The sequence below is a fragment of the Empidonax traillii genome, unplaced genomic scaffold (assembly GCF_003031625.1).
Source record: "Empidonax traillii isolate 1590-97213 ecotype Southwest subspecies unplaced genomic scaffold, ASM303162v1 scaffold178:size2223814, whole genome shotgun sequence".
NCBI classification, from domain to species: domain Eukaryota; kingdom Metazoa; phylum Chordata; class Aves; order Passeriformes; family Tyrannidae; genus Empidonax; species Empidonax traillii.
This window is the reverse complement of record NW_020955371.1, coordinates 1,134,125-1,155,907: the sequence shown is the minus strand read 5'-3', so window position 1 is coordinate 1,155,907 and position 21,783 is coordinate 1,134,125. Positions and strand designations below refer to the sequence as shown.

The window sequence follows — 21,783 nt, the reverse complement described above, 5'->3', positions numbered from 1 at the left end:
AGAGGATAAGAGTTTACATTTGTGTAAACAATAATTTTTATCTAGAATACAGACCAAGCAAAAATGCTGTGATGACTTCTATCAATCTCAGGTTTCAACGGGCTCTTTAAAAAGCATATTTTTAAAAAAGTTGGCATTGTATGCTTAGTTCTTTGTGAAAACAAACTGCACTCAAAATTCAGCTTCTCTCTTAAATCTTTGGAATATCAGCAACGTCAAGTCTGCTTTGATTTTGTGGAAAAATGGCTGGTTGGCTAAAAAACATACTTGGAGTAAAATCTCATAGGCGTCTAAAAGACAGAATGAATCCATAAATTTTCTTCTACTCAGATTGTGATTAATAATTCACACTCTTAAATCAAATAGCATTTCTTAATTTAACTCCTCTGTCTCCACACTACAGCACTGTGTAATTTCTCTTCCCCTTGTATTCTTTAGGGCAGGTGAACCTGACTTCTGAATCACTGAAATAATCAAAATAAATACTTTCTCCTCATTTTTATATTCAGAATTTTTCCTTCTTTATTTCATCACCCTGAAAACGAGCAATACATAGTTAATAATAAGATTAATTTTGATTCAAATTTTTCAAAAAATTATCTTTCAGTCTGTATGAGGTGCTAAGCATCATTATTAATCTCAGTTTTTTTACCAAATTGTCAGGAATGAAATAATCTCTAGAAATCATACGTATTTACAAAAATCCTAAAAAGAATCCCACCCAAAAATTGTAGACCTAAGACTGCTGCTGTGTGACAGAGATTTTGTGAAGAAAGCAGTGCCACAGTCCACACGGCAAATGACTTGTGTAGGCCAATGGCATGTGGAGAAAAACAAAGATAATTGAGGTGTTGCCACTTAAGTATAACATCATGATGATACAGGAAAAGGGCATTAACTACATCTTTTAAACAACAATAGGCTTTAGAAACTAAAGAAGAGAAATTAAACTAAAGAAGAGAAATTAAAGAAAATTAGAGAAGGAGAAATTAAATTGTGAGGAAAAGCATCAGTTTCAGAGGTGCACAACTGCTGCAGGAGAGATTTTTTCAGGCAGATCTGAAAGCTATTGGATAAAATACATTCAAATCTGTTGTTTCCTTTTCCTGGCCTAGTGGTTTTGAGACCTCAAGTGTCTCAGTCTTTTCTTCTGCAGCTCTGGGAAATGCAAAAAGATCTTTTTCCAGGTGTGAAAAGGACAGTGCATGTAAAGTGACATCAAATGCTGTCCCTGCTGTGGCAGAAGTCAGCAGGACATGCAGCTGGCCTGGCAGCACTGCCACCCACAACGCTCCCTGACACTGCCAAGTGCTCTTCCCTTCTCCAGCTCACCATGGACGTCATGCTGCTTCTTGTTCTTACTACAGATACACAATTCTCTTATCTAATCTTAAAACTGAGAAACTTCAGCTAGTTTACTTCCCTTTTACTTTGCGTTCACATGTTTGTTCTTTTAAGTAAATCAGTTCTGACCCAATTGGTAATATGGATTTTCTTCATAGAGTCAGGAAAGAGAGAGCCCCAACATCCTGCACCAGTAGTCCATAGGCCATAGAAAACTAAATGAGAATATGAAAATGTCTTCTGCACTTATGAGTTGTGGGGATTATTTGATGGCTTTACTTTCCATTTTCCCATATATATAAAAACAGTGACTAAACCTCTACCTGTATGGAACAGGACATGAACTTTGGCTCACTGATAGCACCCTTTAACATGAGGAAGTTAATGCTGCACTAAAATACTGAGGGAGAAGCTCTCCATCAGCCACCTGTGGGGAAATCTCTTCATACTACGTTCGTTCAACGGGAGAAAACAGAAAGCACTGCCCAACTTTGGAGAGAGAGCAAGAAACTGGATGACAGTTCCCTGCTGAAGAGGCTGGAGCAGGAATTAGCTGGCATCACCGGGACTCACAGCTTGGCTTCCCGTGCACCCGCTCCCTCGCACGGCACCAGTGATGGTGTGAGACAAAGTACACAATAGGAAAACCTACACGCTGCCATTCCTGAGCGATGGGTGGGAGTAAAAGCCATGCAGAATAATGAGTACCATGAAATTAGTGAAGTGTTGCCATAAATAGCGAAGCGGTGTTAACAGCTGAATTGTTCACCTCCATGAAGGCTCTGGCAGTATAGTGCAGTAACAAGCATCCTTTTTTTTTTTTTTTTCCCCCCACTTCTACTTCTGAACATAACTAAATCCCAAAAATTGATGGCTTTCACAGCCAGCACAACGGTATGTGAGTTAAGTGCTAATGCTTACTGAAGTAGTAGCTTCGCCCAGATGCATTTGTGAATTGGTGGAAGCAGTGGCATAATGGGCTTTTAAAATCTGTATTTGGATCAATTCCTAAATTTCAGGAGACAGCAGAACAATGAATGGCTTTCCTAAAAGAAAGGACAGTGTCACACCAGTGTCCTGTGTGCAGACACAATCACAGTCACTGTCAAATTGGCATAATTCTTAATAACACCATGATCTACTTAGCACTAGTGATTGACTTCTCACAAGCCACAAAGAATTTTAGCAAAATACATATGCCTGGAACACAGATATTTTATATGAAAGGCTGAGAAATCAGCCTTTATGGTCATCACATTACACATGAGCATCAACAGGTGCACTTAGAGCAAACAGCCACATTCTTAATGCAAGCTAATGCTGCTAATGCGGGATTCAGCTTGCAGACTAAGACACCTATATTTGGGTGTCTACAAGAAGGTGCTTAAACTAAGCTCACACTATGAAAAGACCAGGACTCAGAATCCAAACAAAGGTGTTCAACTTATTTTCAGCTGTTGTGGACTATGACACCTGGCTTGGTCAGAATGGCATATTGTCCCCTTTAAGTCTTGTTTTATGTGTGCTTGCTCTGTGCAGATGTCTCCTGTACCACAGGAAATCCTGAACACTCTTAGACACCCATCTTCAGGCAACTACATAAGCTCAGTGAAGCCTTGAGAGATATGCAGGTGGTCAGTGGAGGTGTCTGCTTTTGAATAAACTGAAAAGCTCTCTGGGTTTCATCAACTGAATTAACTGTGTCTCTTCACATAAGAATGGAAGCTTAAATATAAGGTTCACAGGCAGACAACTTAATGCAGATACATCAATCCACAAATCCTAATCTGCAAGCTGGGCCCTGTCTTGACTGTATTTAGCTAAAAATGCAAGAGCCTCAGTAAAGCTATTTAAGCAATACCACCGCAAGCTGGATAGCTTTAAGTGCATGGAAGGTACAGAACTGTAAGCTGTAAGCAGGCTTCACCTCTTTCTTTTTTTTTTGCCTTCACCTCTTTGTTCCTCCCTTCTTTATTACTTCTTTTTGTAGCCAAATTGCAGTGCCATATGCTGATAGTGTGGCAATAGCTTCACTGCCCTCTCCAACAGAGGACAATTGCTTCCTTAATGACAGCTGACAAGCTGCTTTGATATATCTCTTATGTCTGTGTGAAATTTTTGAATCTAAAAATATTTAAAAGCTGAAATGTTCAATTGACAAGAAATAGAAGGAAGGCATTCTCAGACACAGGTTACATTTATTGTTCTGAGACTAACAGTGTGTGCCCCCCCAGGAGAGAGAGCTGTAGGATAAACCCAACAACTCCAGGGCCAGTGAGAAGGAAGGCAAACAGTGCTTGCAGTGCAGTTTTAAGAAATGGTATTTACCTTCCCTTCACAGTATTTCCTGAGCTTCTATGCAATGGCTGATGGCTCAGCTTTAAAAGCAAAGCCAGGTGGTGAACACACCATGTATTTTGTAAACAGGTTAAATGTCACACCATCCCCATGGAACTTCTTGCTTAGAGTGGTATTTCACACTTCCCATCAAATGTACAAGTAAGTAATGAATTTACTGGATAATACAAAGGAGATTTAAAATGCAATACTTCTAATCAAATACATCCAGGAAAGTGGAGACACATTCTACTAGATAAATCTGGAAAAAATGGAATTTTTGACTAGATTTGTTTAATTTACAATTTTTCCTTCACGGATGAGCTTACTCCTGCACTTGGTCCTGATTTCAAACAATCCACATACTTCAAACTGATCTTCTTTCCTTATTACAATCTCGATTTTGCCTTCCAGCATTTCCTTGCAATCTTTAGCTTTCAGTTCAAGCTCAGTATGTGACGATGGACATCACATTACCGCTCTGATTCACATGTGATGTTTGACTTCCATTGTTCTTTGGACAGTCACACAGCTTCAGTGAATCATCTAAAGATTCTTTTAGGAAAATATGTAAAAGAAGGCTACCTATTCACACAGCAAACACATTCACCAATGGGCTGGTCAACTCATACTGCAGACAAATTTGGGCAGCATTGTGAATTCCAGTAATTTCTCATTTTGACAGTAGCACCCAGCTCTTCAAACACCTCCATGGGCTCTACCTCCTCTGCTCCAGCCCTCAGTGAAGCATTTACTTTCTGCCTTCCATTGTTCACCTCTGACTGAGCCATCTTTTCTCACCCATTTGTCAAGACTTTTAGACTACTTTAGTGTTTCCTCCTATGCTTCTACGGTCAGCAGATGGTATCCATTACCGTTCAACAAATATTTCACTGGAAATCTTCAAATTCTTTGAAAAACACCTCAACTCTGATGTGTACTAAAAATATCCTCCCTGACAAAAAATATCATGATGAAACCACTACCTGCATTACTACCTGATTTTATCATGTACTCATTTCTTCCCTTACAATTATTTTTTGGCCTTACTATTAGGCTGAAAAGTGAAAGGTAGTTTTTTTCCTCTGTGTTTGAACAAGGCTTAGTATTATGAGGTTATGGTGCAGGATAGAAAACAGAGATGCCATCAAAAAACAACAAATTGATAAAATGGTAACTGGGCTCTCAGTTGGGGTGGCAAAACCAAAGCAGTAACCATCACACATCAAGTGAAGGCCTCAAGGGGTAGTTCTCAGATGCTTTCTGTGCCTTCCTTTATAACCAAACTAGGCTCTGCAAAGCATCCACCAGTTCAAACCAAAACTCTTCTTTAAACCCAAAACTTACTGTGCATTTGTCTACATGCCAGGGCTTCTCATCTGTGAAACATCTGTCACACTGTTTCCATGTGTTGTCCAATGCATGTGCCTTTCAGTGAGATGAGATACATGTTCTCAACCCACATACATGCTCTGAAATGCCCCATCATGGTTATCTCCTGATAAGATCTTTAAGAATTAGTAAGGCAGATGTGATAGGAATACTTGTTAGTATTAATAAAATGAATACATGAGGGCATTTTTTCAGTTCCAGAATCAACCTTTGTTTAAACATTTCTTTGCAATCCAAATAGTGTTGCAATCCAAATAATGTCTGTGGAAGAGAAAATGAAATTGTAATCACCAAGTTTACTTGGAGCGCCCAAAGGGTTAGCAGCAGGAATAGCTGAAAGCAAATGCATGCATGCAAACACACAGAAAAGTATGCAAATGTATGCACACGTTACAGATATATATTAATATATGTGTCATTCTAATGACAGAGGCTATGGAAATTGGTTCCTGTAATTCTACAGAAAATTGTTCATTCTTAAGGTAAAAGGATCTTCTGTGCAAATGTATTATCTTCTCTGCACTGTATAGCTTGAAATGTCCCCAAGCTGGTGCTGTTGGGGCTCCAGCAGCAGGAGGTGCAGCGATCTGTCTCTAGGTCTGTGAAAGGAGCAGCAGGTGCCTTTTAAGCACCACATCTCACAGATTTATTAGCCATAATAAATAAAGCACTGATGACTGGTCTACATGGTTACAGTACAAATAGAGCTACACTGGTGGTACCAATGATGGGAAATTACAGAAAGCAATCTAGCGTAGACACAGCACTTGATTAAGAGAGAATGAACCACCCATGTCTAAGCTGTTAGAAACAAAGCTTAATTGATAACAACATTGTCTCTGTTCTGTGAATGAATAATCAAATTTCCTGGCAAAAGACTGGAAGCAAATTGGGCAAAAACACAGCTTATGGAGAATGCAGGTAATTTAGTTATTCTTCTTCTAGGGAGGGTTTCTCTTAATAGCGTGCATGCAGCTGTCCACGTTATCTTACCCAGAACTGACTGATCGAATCAAGACAATCTTCAGGAAGTTATTCTAAAATAAATGTCTGTTTAAATGGTTATTTTTTCAGCTCTTGGCTGTCACGGTTCCTCTACAGAGGCAATAAGAGAAAGGTCACTGCACAAGAGGGAGTGGGATATATGTACAGATATAAAGGTCCAAATTCAGTATTTTTTTTAGATGTCTGACACACTGGCACACTAAGAAAAGAAAAACTGTTCTGTGAACAGAACATCTCCTGCTACAAACTGACATCTGAGAAAGCATTTTGAGGAAATAAAGATGTACTTTTGTCTCTCTGGCTTAAAGCAGGTGGAGACTTTAAGGAAAAGAAAAAGGGGGCTCTCCCTTCCCCTTCTCCCATTAACACTGCCAAATGCAGCACATCCGTTCCGGATTTCTGGATGTTTGACAGCCTGGCTGGAACAGTACAAATGTCCTTTGCATATGTGCAGTCTGTGCAGCATCTGGATGTGTCAGGCCTACTGTGCATGCACTGCGGAGTCAGCCTGCAGATGTGCAGTGGATCCACCACATCCCTTGTGTGACACACACATCCCTTGTGTGTCACTCACTGCACGTTTGCTGTACAGCACATGTGACAGTAAGCTCTCTGGGACTGTCCTGTCAGAAACAGGGAGCCTAAGAGTGAACTACATCACTGGAGGAGTATCAATCACATGGTTGCCCAGCTTTACCTTTCGTTAATCCCATGCCTAAAAAGTAACAGTTCTCCCTTTCTAAAATTACAACATCTCAATAAGCATGACAAAAAGACCATTATATGTCTGTGTTCATATATGTCTATAGCCAACATTTAGCACTTATATGGTTTCGTATCATTAATACTGTTAAACCTGAAATTGCAATTTACACTTAATCATTCCTATTTTGCAAAAATCTTGTGCAGAGGAATTTAATCATGTCAGATTGAGGGAACCTGACTTAGAGCTCCCACATAAGAGGAGAAATACAAACACAGTCAGAATCCAATATAGATCTCCTCCCTAGTCTTATGACAAATTGGTATGAGAATGAGTGCAGAAAAGTTTCTGAAACAGATAATGTTTTTACAGGTATGTCTTGTCCTGAGAGAACTGCAAATCTTATCTTCCCTCTAGCCATCTCTTACACCACATCTGGACTGCCTGTAAGAGTGTGGACAAGCATGAAGGCAAGAGTGTGATGTCCTCTATGGGCCTTACAGTTGGCAAGAGAAAATGTGGTGTCTTGAGGGGCTGTGAATCCTCTGCAGCCTTGCTACAAAAGCAGGGAGTAAGAGCAGAATGCCTGCCACCAGGCACAGGTCCCCACAGAAGGCAGGATGGGTACCTGGGAAGGGCATGGCTGTGCAGGCATGGCTGGGGTCATGCCTTGCCAGTCCACACTGTAGAGACCTAGCCCTGCACGATGTTCCTTCTCCAGTCTGCTCTACCAGCCTGATGCCTGTTCTTAAAATTCAGTCTGCATTTTAATGGTTTGGATGAGAACAGAGCTCAGTTGAAGATCTCTCCTTGAAAACAGCACAGAACGAGGGGTCCTTAGATTTTTACAGCTTCCTCCGGAATCTGGTAAGCTTGGACCTGCTCAGAGCCCTGTGAAAAGGCAGTGCCAAAATGGAAATTAAAAACACACGCCTTCCTGTGTTTCACCAGCTTGTTGTACGTAACCTCCTCCAAAGTATCCACAGTATGGAAGCTAGAGAAGTGTTAGTATGCTCAAATGTTTCTAAGTAGAGCTATTCCTTCTCCCTTCCCATCATTTCACTTTCAGGCAGACAAAAGTCAGCAACGGCCTCCCAGATGTTATCCTTGGGTTGTCCTGCCTCGCAACTGGCAGCCCCACGTTTATCATACTGGCGTAGGTGTCTACCAGAGGCTTCCAGATGAGGCACAGTTATATACAGATATGGACTGGAAAAGATACATTCATCGTGCTCACCAAAACGAAAATAAAAGAGAGGCCGGTTTCCTGCTGTGCTGGCTGCTCTCTCTCTAGCGGCCGCTTCCCGGATGTCACAGACACCAATGTTGGCAGTGCGGAGCATTCTTCTGGCAGCTCCTTCACTGTGTTGCAGTCTACACCGTACCGCGGCAGCTCCATTCGCTGCTGTAACAAGTTGAAAAAAACTAATTAATTCACGTTTAGTTTTTTTACATTTGTTACAGCAACGAGTGGAGCTGCTGCCCCCATGCAGTAGAGCACACACGCACACGCACGCAACAGACACCACAGGACACTCACGGAGCCAACGCGGGTCAGTGTTCCACTCTGCCAACATGGGCGTTAGGAATGCTAGCAAAGCTGCAGGATGTCCCAGCAGAGGGGAACTGCCTTTGGATTTCCTTTAGTTTGTTGAATGCTGTCAAAGAATGCAAATCCCTGCCCTTTCCCAAAGCCTCCAATCCCAGCAAAAGAGTTATGAACATTTCCATACTGTTTTAAAATATCTCTAAAACCTCTGTTTCCTCCTAATAGCAAGATCCAAGTCCGTCAAAGCTTATAAATTCTTGCATTCCCCATCAAAACAAGATACAAAAGAAAAGGAAAAAAAAAAGACTATTTGGTCACATATGTGATTGTTGAGATACTAACAGAGGCTTACAAAAGGCAGCATCTGTTTTGTTATCCTATTTCTTCTTGGAAAGTATTCATTTCCCCCTTCCTTGTGAGCAGGCACCTCAAGCCATTCAGATGAGTGAAGTCTTAGCAGGAGAATATAAAATTGAACTTTTTCAAGTTTTGTCCAAAAGGTAACACAACAAAACAAACAAAAAGTACAAAGACAGCAAAGACCCAAGCACAAATAATATCTGTTTCTGGAGAAAAATACTTTAATACAGTAGAAGCAGTGTCTTCCACGATAATAAAATAATTCATTTAGCCATTAGCTAAACAATTGAGCTTAATGTACTTACAAGAAAACAGTGGACAATATTTCAATACTTTTCCTCTTGTTCCTATTATAATCTTCCTTCATTTATCCATATCCCACATTCCTAGTGCACGATTTTCTGTTAAGTGGTCGAGCAGAAAATGTTCACTCCATTTCATCCCACCTTTAAATAGCCCTAAATCAGCTACATTCTCAGTTGGGATCTCTTCAAATTATTGAATGGATCCCACCATAAACCTGGCTTACAGAGTTCCCTCTGCTTCTCCTTACACTGGAAAACTTTAATATCACAACAGAGACCTTGAAAGGTAAATCCCTGAGGATTCTCCATGTTCTCTCTCTCATCATCACATGCATGATGAATCCCCAGCAGTTTCAGCCAGGGATAAAGTTTGACCAGACAACTATGAGCTTTCTGGAGAAACAGCTCTACTTGAAGAAACAAAAGTCACAACTAACCAAATGAACAAATACTGGTACCAAGCACTGCTGCACTGAAGATTATTGTGAAGCAACAGTCTCTCCACAACTCAGTAAACCTAAGCAAGTCTCATGAGAACAAAATGTGAAGACTACTGTGTGTCTGATAGTCTGGTCAGACCACTAAATACCCAGAAATTTAATAAACTGCACCTCTGGTATTGTAATTCTGTTGATTTGATTTCTTTCGTTCTCTAATGGCTCCCAGTGGTAAGGAAATGTCACAGACACCCTCAAAACAGGTTGTATCACTTCAGAAAACAGAGGTGTCTGTAACACTGATCTATTTTGTGGAGTTCCCAACACTGGAGCAGACCAAGTGAAATCCAAAGGCACAAAACCAGCATTCTGCTATGGAGCTAGACAATAGATACAGAACTGAATAAGTGAACAAGGCAGTGCCTTCACACATAAACAGTTCAAATAAAAACCCATCAATTCCACCATAAAGGAAAGATTTTGTAAAATGAGGAGGAAACTAGTTCTGAGGCCTGCAAGAAAAACAGGGCTCAGGGGATAGCCAAGCCCAAGTGGAGCCTCCGTAAGGTCAGTGAGATGCCAGGAGAGGGTGGGCACACTGCTCTGAGGCCAAGACAGAACAGAGGTCTACACCAATACCTCCAACTACATGGTCAACTTCATCATCCAGTGCCTCAGAAGAGTGAAAGAACTCTGAAAGTTCTTGTACATATATATGAAATAAATTCAGTAAAGCAATACATTATTAAATATAGTTTGAAGATATTTTTACACCTTTTGGGCAAGTACATGCAGCCCACCCCTCAGTGCTGAGACCAGGTATGTATGAAAGGTCAGTTGCTCACACGCCAGAGGTCAAGCTGGACTCTAGGGATGTTGCTGGTCTCTCTAGTGTCTTCAAAAGTGAGACTTGGATAGGAAACCCAGAAAGGGACAAAAGTACAAAGTTCCAAGGTTCTCTTCCACTCTTGTGTTTATCTCTGTTCAGAAAACTTTACCTGGCTGAGATGTTAATGAGTTAGGACATCACGTTTTCCTCTGTATTCGTGCATTCCTTCCCAACAAACAATGCCTCTCTAGCAAGCCTGGGCTGATTTAGTTTTCCAGACATGACTGCCAAATCCACACCAACGTATGTAAAATATGTACACACACATCAAAGCGGACATATATATAAAAATACACATAAAATGGATGGAATAAGCTTATTCTGCATAACAATAGCTTTGTTTCTGCCACATATATTTCTTCAGAGATGCAGATTTTTACAGTGGCAACTATCAGTACACTTGACATCTTCATATATCGTAAGCACAGATATACATACCGGGAGGCTGTGGCAGGTAGGCCCCAATTAATTTTGATCTCTTCTTTTCATATCCTTTCTGTGTGATGTCACCTGTCAAGAAAAGAAAAGGAAAATCAATAAGATGTGGATAAAGACAGTGTCTAGCTGCTTAATGGCAGCACCATCAGCTTAGCCACCACTGCACTGTTTGTCTGTCATGACAATTATAATGCACAAATGAAAAGCACAGTATGATCAGTCCACCTAAAAAAAATTCAATTTACGCCGGAGCCATTCTGACGAGTAAATACCCAGCCTTGACTTATTCCAGCACCCAAGTCCAGCAGCACAGAGTTTTAAAACCATTTTGATGCGCCGTCACACAAGCTTTCAAAAGCTACAATGACCTTCATTAGGTTAATAAACAATGGATTATATAGAATGTGTGGGTCTGTAGTGGTTGGCAAAACACATCACTGATTAGCATTTTCTATCATTAATGGGATTTTTCTAATCAAGCATGTGAGGCACAAAAGACTTGAAACTGCTGCTATATCATTTTGGCAATATAAATGTTTTAGCTGATTTCTAAGCAGCACTGAGAGGAACAAAAACAAAACAAAACAAATTACCACAGATCAACTAGAAAACAGTACCATAAAGACTCTGTCTGGTTTTCCACTTACATCTCAAAAAAAAAAAAAAATAAAATTTGGAGACGCATGTTTGTTTTTCCTGAATTCAATTAAAATGACACTTCACTGTGTCTCCAGCTTCCTCAGGTAAGTTGTGTTGGGGGTTTTTAAATGTAAAGATTAAAAAATATTTTTCTGTACAAGTTTTGTGACAGAAAAGGATGGGTAAATAGTCACGTAGAACAAAACATATACTTTTAGTCCAATTAGATTCAGGAGAGGTCTGGTATCAAAGTTGAGATAGAGTCCTGGCTCTGGAGCTGGATATTGAATTTTATACATGCACATATGCTTGTGTTCAATATAAGCTACTTTAGACACTAAGAAGCAGTCTAATTTTACAATTATAAGATTTTTTTAAATAGCACTATTCCCTGCCCTTTCAACAAGCCTATCTGCTATTGTGAGACTCATCATGCAGCTGAAGTTCAGTTGCATCACTGGACTCCTATGTTTGTAAAATCTGAGGGCTTAGAAGGGTGGAAACCACAAAAAGTTGATGGGCTTTGGCAGTAATGTCCAGAGAGATACAGCAACAGGTGCCTGTTCATGCTCTTCCATCCCTATGCTCAACCTTTACCTAAGGACACAATTTTCTAAGAGAACAACATACTCATTTCAATCCCAGCTGCTTTGCTAAATGGATGGTGAATTAGCACCAACGTCTAGAGAGAGCTTTCTGTGGGCTGGTCTGAAATCAATAACTGCATAAAAACATCTTCAAATGTTGCTCCTTGCTGAAGCACCTTTTCTTGGGAATGGTTCCAGTAAGCAGTAAGGAGGTAAATTCTCCAAACCTCTCTACAAGTGTCCTGAGCCAACCTCTCATCCTTGGTTAAAAAACAGGGCCTAAAATAACACCTATCTTCTTCACTACCATATCTCAAACTGCTCCACAAAAGAAGTCAGCTAAAATATCTGTGTTTTTTAAGTTAGGAAAGCGAGAGTGAAGCACTTTAAATGATAACATTTCCATATTTATGCAGGGAAGAAGTGGCAGACTTGGAAGAGGTCCTAAGCCTTTAAAGTTCAAACCCACTGACTCCTCAAGCACATTTCTTCCCATTTTGAACACTCCTGGCACGTGTTCGAAGGAGTGAAACAACCTCCCTCTCCATTGTAATCATCAGTTTCTCACAAACCAGACAGTAATGATAGATACCCACTTCATTAAAATGTTTTAATGAAAAAAATGTGTTTGCTTCTATTTGAAAATTACAAAATATGAACAATTTTTTCTTTTAAACTGTTACGAAACAAATTACTATTGACTTCCTGTGCTCATCAACACCAAATTCTCACACATTGCAGACAGATTTTGAGTAAAAATTTGCTTTCTTATTTCCCTATTGCTCTTTTAGGAGAACAGAGCTCCACTGTGGTATGTGCAAGTTGGCAATGCCTTTTCAGACATGAAATTATTAACAACAGGTGCTTAACTATTGGTTACTCCTCCACACACATGGTAGAATATACACATGCAAATGGATACCTCAAGCTATACATTCCAGACATTGTTCATGCAACTGTGCACCCATTCCTGCCCTAAGTTTCCTTCCCTAGTTTATAAACCTATATTGCCCTTAATGGAAAGAAATTATGAGACCAAGTAATTTCTTTCACATCAATTTGAGAAAGATAAAAATCAAGTGTTACCTCTTGTCAATAATAAGTTTTCAATCAAATTGGTATCCAGACTCACTCTTTTGAAGTTCATCATAAAAGAATCATTCTCAGCAGAAACAATAGTGACTCCTTTCCCAGACCACTGACTCCACCAGAAGATCATCAGTAAAAGGTTCTGAGACAATTAAAAATTGAAATATTTCAACTTCCGGGAGCAAATAAGCAAATTAATTTGGAATTATCACTAAACTTTCTACAATCATGTCCATCATTGTCCAGGTAGCCAGTTATAAAAACCATGCAAAAGCAAAATACAGAATCACCACAATTTTCATTGTAGTAGTACTATCACCATTTTGAGGTGGAAGGAAGTCAACCATATCATGTAGTCTGGGAAAGTACTATTTTTTATTTATCAGGATTCATGGTATTCTTATTCACTTGTATTTGTTCAAGTAGACCTATTTCATATTAGAAACAATAGTTCATTAATCATTAAAATTTTATTATGACATATGCTAAACTATTGCATTTCAAAGTTATGTTGAACTCTATGTGCAAGCTCCCAATATATATTAAACACAGCTCACCAAAAGTTAAGTGAGCTTAAACTCTGCTCTTACCATAAATCACCATTCATTCAGTTTTCTCAACACAATATTAAGATCTCTGGTCTTTGTCCTTCCTTCCCCTACAAATAAATGTAATACTTTTACAACTATCATCTGAGGAGCAAACCCCCCACCCAGATCATGTTTTTCCACAGTGCAATACCAAATTTAGGTTTGGCTTTTGGAGAATATCATCAGGATAACAAGAACAATACTTCCTTGTCCTGAGAAGACTTATGGAACCTTTCTGTTTTTAACTAACTCTTCTCCTCTTGAAAAGCCAGCAGTCTCTATGAGGGAAAAGGGTCTCACTCACAACATCCTTTGAGCAGACTGTATGAGTTGGGTTTTCTACCCAGGAACACACTCTCCAAAGCCCCTGCAAATTTAGATCTCCTTGTTGTATCACTCTCCAGCTTTCTTCTCGTGACACCTTTGCCTGCTTTTGTGTGGAATTTCCAAGTAGGCTGCCATGCTGTACAGACACAGCTCAAAGAGGCAGGCTGGAATGAGCAGGGGACAAGGTTGGCACTGGATTAAAGCAAAAAGGCCAGACCATGGATGGAGGGATGATGAAAAGGTTCTAGCATTAAGGATGTGCAGGAGCAGAAGGATCACATGGCTGCAGGGCACTCCGGGGATGAGTCTCCCTGGGACAAACACCATCACATAATGACAGGCAGCTGAAAGGTGGCACCCCCTTCAGCAGCTCCCTGCAGACCTCTGCTCTGTCTCCCTGTCTCCTCCCATGGCTCTTGCCCCATCTCCTGGCCCTGGCTCTGCTCCAAGTGCTCTGTCCAGCTCCTCTGCTTCTCAGCTTCATCTCACAGCTGGCCCTCAGCCCCCACTCCTCCTCACTCCCTCCCTCCCAGGCTGCATTTACTTCACTGCACCCAAGGATCTCAGCCTCCTGTTTACATCAGCACTCTCTAGGTTTTTTTTCCCCTGGACATGTTCTCTTTTCCTCCTCACCTCCACTGGTGATTTGACAGGTTTCCACCATGAGAGGCCACAGGTGTATAGCCTGGGGTGTACCGTGTCCGAGGGTCAGCGGGGGAGAGCAAAGCACAGGCCTGAGAGATGTGAACTCACCAACAGTGAGCAAATGTTACCCTAAATTTTTCCCCATCCATACTTAAAATCGGTTGTCAAGGACTGCTGAACAACAGGCATGCAGTACACTGACCCTCTTTCACCAAAACAAGCTCGTTTCCTATTTCTAATCTGCCAAAATCTCTCCAGGCACGATAGGGAAAATGCCACTTTCACAATGAAAGGGACAGCACAGACAAGAGACCAACCAGTCCTCCAAAGAGGAAGGTTGCCTGGTCAAGCTGAGTACAGAACTGGGGCTCTGGCAGTCTGTAATCCTACTGCCATCTCTTTTATTTGTAATTTGTGCCCGTTTCTGCAGCTTCCCAAGTTGCGGATGGCAATGCTCTCTGACACCGGCACCCGCAGACAACAAGTATTCTGCAGCTATATTTAGCAAAGCCTCGCTGTAGTGTAAGTTCATTCGACTGTGCTCATCACAACTGTTACTGTTTGCATTACACCCTCTGTTTTATTTGAAAAATTTCCTGGATTCTCCTCTTTCCTTCAGCAGTGCTGGATTTTGCCTCGTTACAAAGACAACAGTCTAAAGCTGGGGCAGGCGGGTCAGAGCAACATAACCACAGCACACACACTTGTCATGAGTAAGAATGGAATGCTAGGTAACAGAGAGCCCCTTGGGATACTCTGCGCTGTACAAGACACTTTGAGGGGTAAGAAATGCCTGTAAATGTTGAAGTCATTCCCACTATTCTACCCCTTTCTTGGCCCCTCCATGAGTCAGCTCCATCCATATGTCATGTTCTTCACTGAATCACACCTTTAACTGAAAATAATAAAAAAGGTACATTTTGTAATTAATATTGACTTTCTAGTGTTTTGTTGAAGGTTATTAAATGTGAAAATACTTCCACATGAAAAATATCTGTGCATTACCACCCTTCTTGAAAGCATTTGCACTTTAAAAGCTGAGAGTGATTAGAAACACTGGTACCAAGACAAATAAGGGGCTGTGCTATTTTCATGAAAGTAAAATTCTTAACAGTTGATATAGTACAAAAGTTCATTTTCAATTCAAATATCTATTATCTGGTCTATTATCACTTCCTGGAAACAAACATGTCCAGTCCTGATGAACTCTTCCCGTGATACATGAAGTACATTTATTCAAGATTATTGCACAATACAGGAGAAACAAATCCTAAACAAAACCCAATGCAAGAAAAATTTCAGCAAATCTTTCCTTTTTCCTGGAATATGCCTACAATTCTTACTGATCTCAGCCCTTTAGGACACAGGTAAAAAGCTCTTGATGAAACCAGGGACCAAATCACCTTGATTAGTGCAGTGAAAACTCAATTTTGCATTCCATGATCTTGAAGCCCGACCAATGCTGCAGTTTTCACTACACATGCATGTTTTGAAATGAAATTTCAGGCTGGGACTCTGAATTACTTTAAAGCACTTATGGAAAAATCCACCATGGGAAATAATGCAATCAATAACTCCTCTCAAGCACAGACTAACACAGAGCTCGCCGGTGAGTGTCTTTCCTTTGCCCATGATTTTCTGCCCTCTAAAGATTCAATTTTCTGTACGACTTGTTTATTGCTGATGACTCAAATTCAGTGTCAGCATCTTGGCAAGAGGGATTTGAATGAAACAAAGCTTCTCATAAGGAGAACTGTGAGTCATTTACTTCTCCCACTCATGATGCAGACAGTCTCCCTGTCTGGTCTCCCAAAAATATGCCATGAGACAAAGGATTTCATTTTGGATGGTGCGAGTACAGATATCAAAACTGCACAAATATATTTCAAGTAACATGAACAAGAAAACAAAAGTATATATCACAAGTCATTTTCTTTTCTGATGTGTTTTAAAAATGATGTTTAACCACAGCAGCAGCTTAGAAAACTACTCTGAACTGGGATGAAGAAACAAACAGTAAACTATGGCAGTGGGCAGAAAAATTAATGGGATCCCACACTTTCACTGCAACCAGTGCCATATATTACAGAACTGCTCAAGTGCCTTTAAGGGGACTGTGCTGCAGCTTAAAGGCTTCAATGACAATTTTACCCACCTATAGCTGAATTCTTTTTTTTCCCCCCCAGGATACATTTTGTTCCTGTTTGTTGCAAGCAAAGCAGAAAATGGCTGAATTTCAGTGACTGATAAGGAAGAGCGCTCCATGTGTACGTGGGGAAGCTTATAATGTTTTTAGGAGAAAATGTTTGAACCGATTATGCTATTAACAGAAAAGGTAAACTATTTTAACACGGCTGAAATAAGAGATACAAGGTATTCTGAATTTTGAAGATATTCCTTTTCAAAATAAATATTTTCTTCCCATTCTTAAGTAAATTAAGTATCTGCTGTATAAACTGCCAAGTTCTCAGTTTTAAATCAAATTCTACATTTTTAAACAAGTATGTGAGCAATAAATAATTTTATATAGGAGACACTTTTGAGTACCTCCTTGAGTACTCCACCTTGAATCCCAGAAGACCTCCTTAATGATTTTCCCCACTTATTTTCTGGTCCCAAAGTCTTCAGCGCATTTTTCCAATACCCAAAATTACTCCTGGGCTTCAAAAGGGGGGAGGGGAGGGGGAAGAAAAAAGAAAAGAAAAAAACGCCCAAAAAGGAACCCCGCAACACCTAATTTAAGCCAATTAAAACAATCCCGGGGATTTTCTGACTCAGACTTTCTCCGGTTTGGCCGGGCTGAGGAGCAGCGCTGGCTGCCAGCGGCGTGGCAGGGGGCCAGGAGCCAGGCGTGCTGCTGGAGACCCCGCTCCTTTGAAGCCAGAGGACTGTGTGGTCCCCGGGCATCCCGGAGCTCCCCCAGAACGGGGAATTTGTGTGGCACTACTTTTATGGCCTGGATTACGGTAAAGTAAACAGAGGCCGGTCAAACAGTGAAGGTTTCCATTCTCAGTGTCAAGAGTTTATTTCATTATTTAAAGCTTTAACGAACACTTTATATAATGAAAGCAATCCTTGCCATTTTTGGAATTTTATGACTGTTAGGACCCTTCATAATGTTGTTTTCCTTCCTTTATTGCTTTATAAGGCTTATGGGGCACCCTTGAAGTGTATATCCTTTCTGCAGCTGCTGGAAGCTCATCTTTCATCTCTCCACTGGCTTTCCTGTTGCCTGTGAGGCATTTGCCTGTTCTAGTTATTCTCCCTGTCTCTAACACAAACGGTGCAGAGTCAGATCTTGCTCAAGATAAAAATAAAATACAATTCTGAAAAGTATGCCTAAGGAAACATTCCTGATAAACGTTATTTAATAGGCAGGCTTTATATTTCAAGTTAGAAATGTTCCCTACAGAAAGATAATTATAGCAGTAATTCCACTTATCATTATTTAGAATTTACAGTTCAGAGCAAATCAGATATTTCCAGAAATGCTGCGCTGAGTACTGCAAATTTGTGTCCTGATTTTTTCACAGCCCTGGAAACAGCCTTGAAAAAAAAATACAAGAGGACGAGGAGGAATCCTAAAGAAGGAACATATAATAGATTTATGAAACAAAGTTGAGAATACATTATCCAAAACAGACTGTATGCATATTTGCTCCTCTGGGTAGAAAAATATAACCAGGCTTTCCAAAACGAAAAACCTGCAATATCTAAGTAAAATGATAAAATTCATTAATATGGAAATTTCTTATTTTTGCCACTAATTTAGGAAGCAGCCTATGAAAATAACTCTCCTCTATGAAACCTTGTATTTTAACCATTTTTTCCACTACTTTGGACATTACTAAGTTTAACCACGAAAGTCCAAATGCACTAGTCTTCTTGGAAGTGAATGAAAATCTTCCAAAAATCAACAGATTTCTAAATCCTTCATCTGTAATTTTGTTTTCAGTATTTTGATGCACCACAGTATGACTGCAGATCTCTTCCCAAATTTCAATTCAGAACAGAAATCTGGAACTCCTATTTTCATATGCTGGAAAAAAAACAAAAGAATGGCATTTCCCTGATACATTGCAGTATTCTCCCTTTAGACTTGGGTTCACCATAAAGCTTTGGTGTTTGATATTAGTTATGATAGTCAATAATAGAAGTGATTCTATCTAAAATACCTAAAATAATGTTATTTTACCCTAATGTGGGTTAAAGACATTACGCTGGTTTTAAAAATAGGTATTTAGAGCAGTTGTACTGTAGTATTAGAATGCCAAAATGTCCAAATCTCTTCCCACAGTTTTTGTAAAAATAGAACCTCTTCTGGGAAAAAAAAACACATCACCCTCTTCATGCAAATTTCCACATACTTTGACAGCTGTATGCAAAGGCAGAAAAGCCCAAATTTTTTAACTACCATGAGGAAACTAAAGCAGGAATACTCCTTTTCAAACAATTAGAAGGCCACTGATGGTTGTGGAAGAATATTGAGGATTTTTGAGTAGTTGTGAACAGGGACTTTAATTACCATGACAACTATGCTGAGTGACCATAATGTCTTTAAAAATGTATCACTTGGGAGATCATTGAGCTCAGTAATCTGGTTTTTACAATTTTAGTACACCATGTTTTCTTACATGACACAGAAGACTTTGAAGAATTAAAAAACTCTGCATAATTCTTTATGAAGGGAGCATAAATGTCTTCCATGACAATACTCACATTTTTTCCTTTAAATTATGGTGCTCAGTTACTAAATCCAGCATATGTTATTTCCTTCTACTTTCAATTAAACACCCTCAATCACAAAATCACAAATGCCTGATATACCCATCATCTGCTTTCCTATTTCCAACAGCTGAGACACAACCTTATCACAAGCTCAAAGTGCCCAAGGCTAATTAATGTGAACCATGCTATGCGACACCTCCAGGCATCTCCAAATTCTTATAGGGAAGTCTCCAAACAACCTAACCCGCATCTCTGTTACCTCCATTTCCGGACCCAGTAACTCCAGTTCTTTTTTCAAGCTTTCCAACAAGAGTAAAGTAACTCATTTCCTTCAAAAAAAAAAAAAATCCAAACCCTAAAGTATAGAACATATTCATTTTAAAAGAATGCAAAAGTGAACAACCTCCTCAGACACCCAGTCCAACATCTTGCCTTGCAAGAACAGCAGGTCAAAGTGAATACCCTTGCTCTGAGTGATGAGAGCTCTAGCAACATTGAATAGTTACTCACATCCCCTCTGCCTCAGCAGATTTTTAACTATTCTGTGCAAAATAAAACTACTTCGTTGAGAGTTCCCTTCTTAGAATGCCCATAAAAAAGATGGTTATCGATGGATTTACTTAAGAGGTGAGATGCTGCTTTAGACCTCATCTGGAGGAGAAAGAAAGCTCAGTTTTACATTCTCTTACATGTGCTTTTATAGATGAAGGCATCTTTTTCAGTTTTATTTTGTGAGACAGTCTGGAGATGGTGCAAAGTATAGAATAAATCACACAAATTTAAAAAAATCCTCACACCTCTTTCTGCAGCATTTCTTGTTGGCTTTGAATTACATTCTTGCTAAGACGGCTGCAGTGGACCCTTGTTATTTTACCTGGGATCACAGGTTTCACTAAGCAGAAGAGCACACAGCAAGAGGTTGCATTCAGGTACATTTTATGAATCTAATCAACATTCTCTGACTCATTTCCCACAGTCCAAAACAGGTAGAAAATTGTGTTACTCTTCTTCCATTTCTCACATAGTTGAAAAGAAATTCTGCTATTACTATTACTGCTAGACACATTAGTACATACATGCTGTCTGTCCAAGAAAATCTGTTCATAAATCTGTTCAGATTTCACTTTAGCACAGTAGACACCAGCTCCAAAGCAGATCATATGAATTTTACTTCTGTCCCACTGAAGGTCAATGGCAAACAGACCACAGAGGCTGCTTGCAGAATAAAGAGAGCAACCCGAAAGTGATGCCTCCCCTTAAGAAGCACTGTGGAGGGAGAGACTATACTTTTATTTATAAACCTCCCTGCTCACTTTCACTTAAAGAAAAATTGACCTCCCATTTTACTGACCTTATCCTTCAGAAGGTCTTAAAAGGTGCCAAACAAGTACACGGCAACTTCTGGGTCACCGAGTCCAGTTCACTGTACTAGAGGAGAGCATGTCAAACACTCTCAGGAAAGGACCGAGTTTCATTTGGAATTAAATTCAGCTATACTCCTCTTTTTTTTTATTCCAAGCTGTTGCAGCATCCTCTTTACCTTTGTTGATATTTTTTTTCACATCTGTATCTTTTCAACTTGAAATAATTCTTTTTCATTTAACACTGTACCACGGGCTTTCTTGGCCCCTTGGTAGACAAATTTTATTTGTCTAAAAAAAGGTAAACTACCTTAATAAAGGAAGAGATCAGGCCAGTCTCATATAACAATTATCAAAGATAATTCAGGTTGTGTTTTATCAAGTTTAAATTTATCTCCCTGTCTTTCATTTTTGTTTTTAGTATTCCAGTGCTTATATTATCTAGATGCCTATTTCAGCAAATTTTTCTTCCATTGTTATTAATCTATAATAAACACTACCCAAACTGTTTCTAAAAAGATAAAGGCTTTACAAACTGCACAGTTCCTGGAAGTATTTATTTTCCTACTAACATAAGAAAGCTAAACATTCACTGCAATTACTTTACAATTCAAAGAAAATTCGGTACAGATTTTTAACCTGAAAACTTAAGATGTATACAAAGCAAATTGATCTTCCTCCAAATATAAACATTAGAATCAGCCTGTTCTGGTAATGCAGAGTAAATGAAATCTGTCTCTGGTCTCAAGAAATCAAAAAAATTAATCCTTCTTTTCCAGCCTGCAAATGCAATTTAGGCTGATATGTTAAAATTCATTTTGTTGACAGTGTATTTGATCCAACAGCCAGATACAACAAAACGAGCAGCAATTTAAAGGCCTTTGCAATACATGAACTGCAATACTTGTTAATAAGATACACAGATCACTTCATCTTTTCTATGTAAAAAACTACATTTCAAAACTGTCACTAGCGTATTTCCACATGAACCAAAGTAATGAAATTCTGCTTTTAAAAGAAATAACCTAAGATGCATTCATGTCATTTTTCCACTTTGT

The 21,783-nt window shown here is 39.5% G+C and overlaps 1 protein-coding gene across 5 annotated transcripts in view; it reads right to left on the bottom strand.

Moving 5' to 3' along the window:
* Nucleotides 1-21,783, bottom strand: part of DIP2C (disco interacting protein 2 homolog C) — a 307,685-nt gene that overhangs the window by 131,753 nt on the left and 154,149 nt on the right. For 2 of the 5 annotated variants that reach the window (XM_027886135.1, XM_027886137.1), the window contains exons 2-3: nucleotides 10,760-10,831; nucleotides 8,019-8,186 (exon numbers count right to left, since the gene is read on the bottom strand). In XM_027886135.1, the coding sequence (XP_027741936.1) occupies nucleotides 8,019-8,186; nucleotides 10,760-10,831 (240 nt within the window). The remainder of the gene's footprint in view (nucleotides 1-8,018; nucleotides 8,187-10,759; nucleotides 10,832-21,783) is intronic. The other 3 variants (XM_027886138.1, XM_027886139.1, XM_027886136.1) reach the window with 2 other exon arrangements.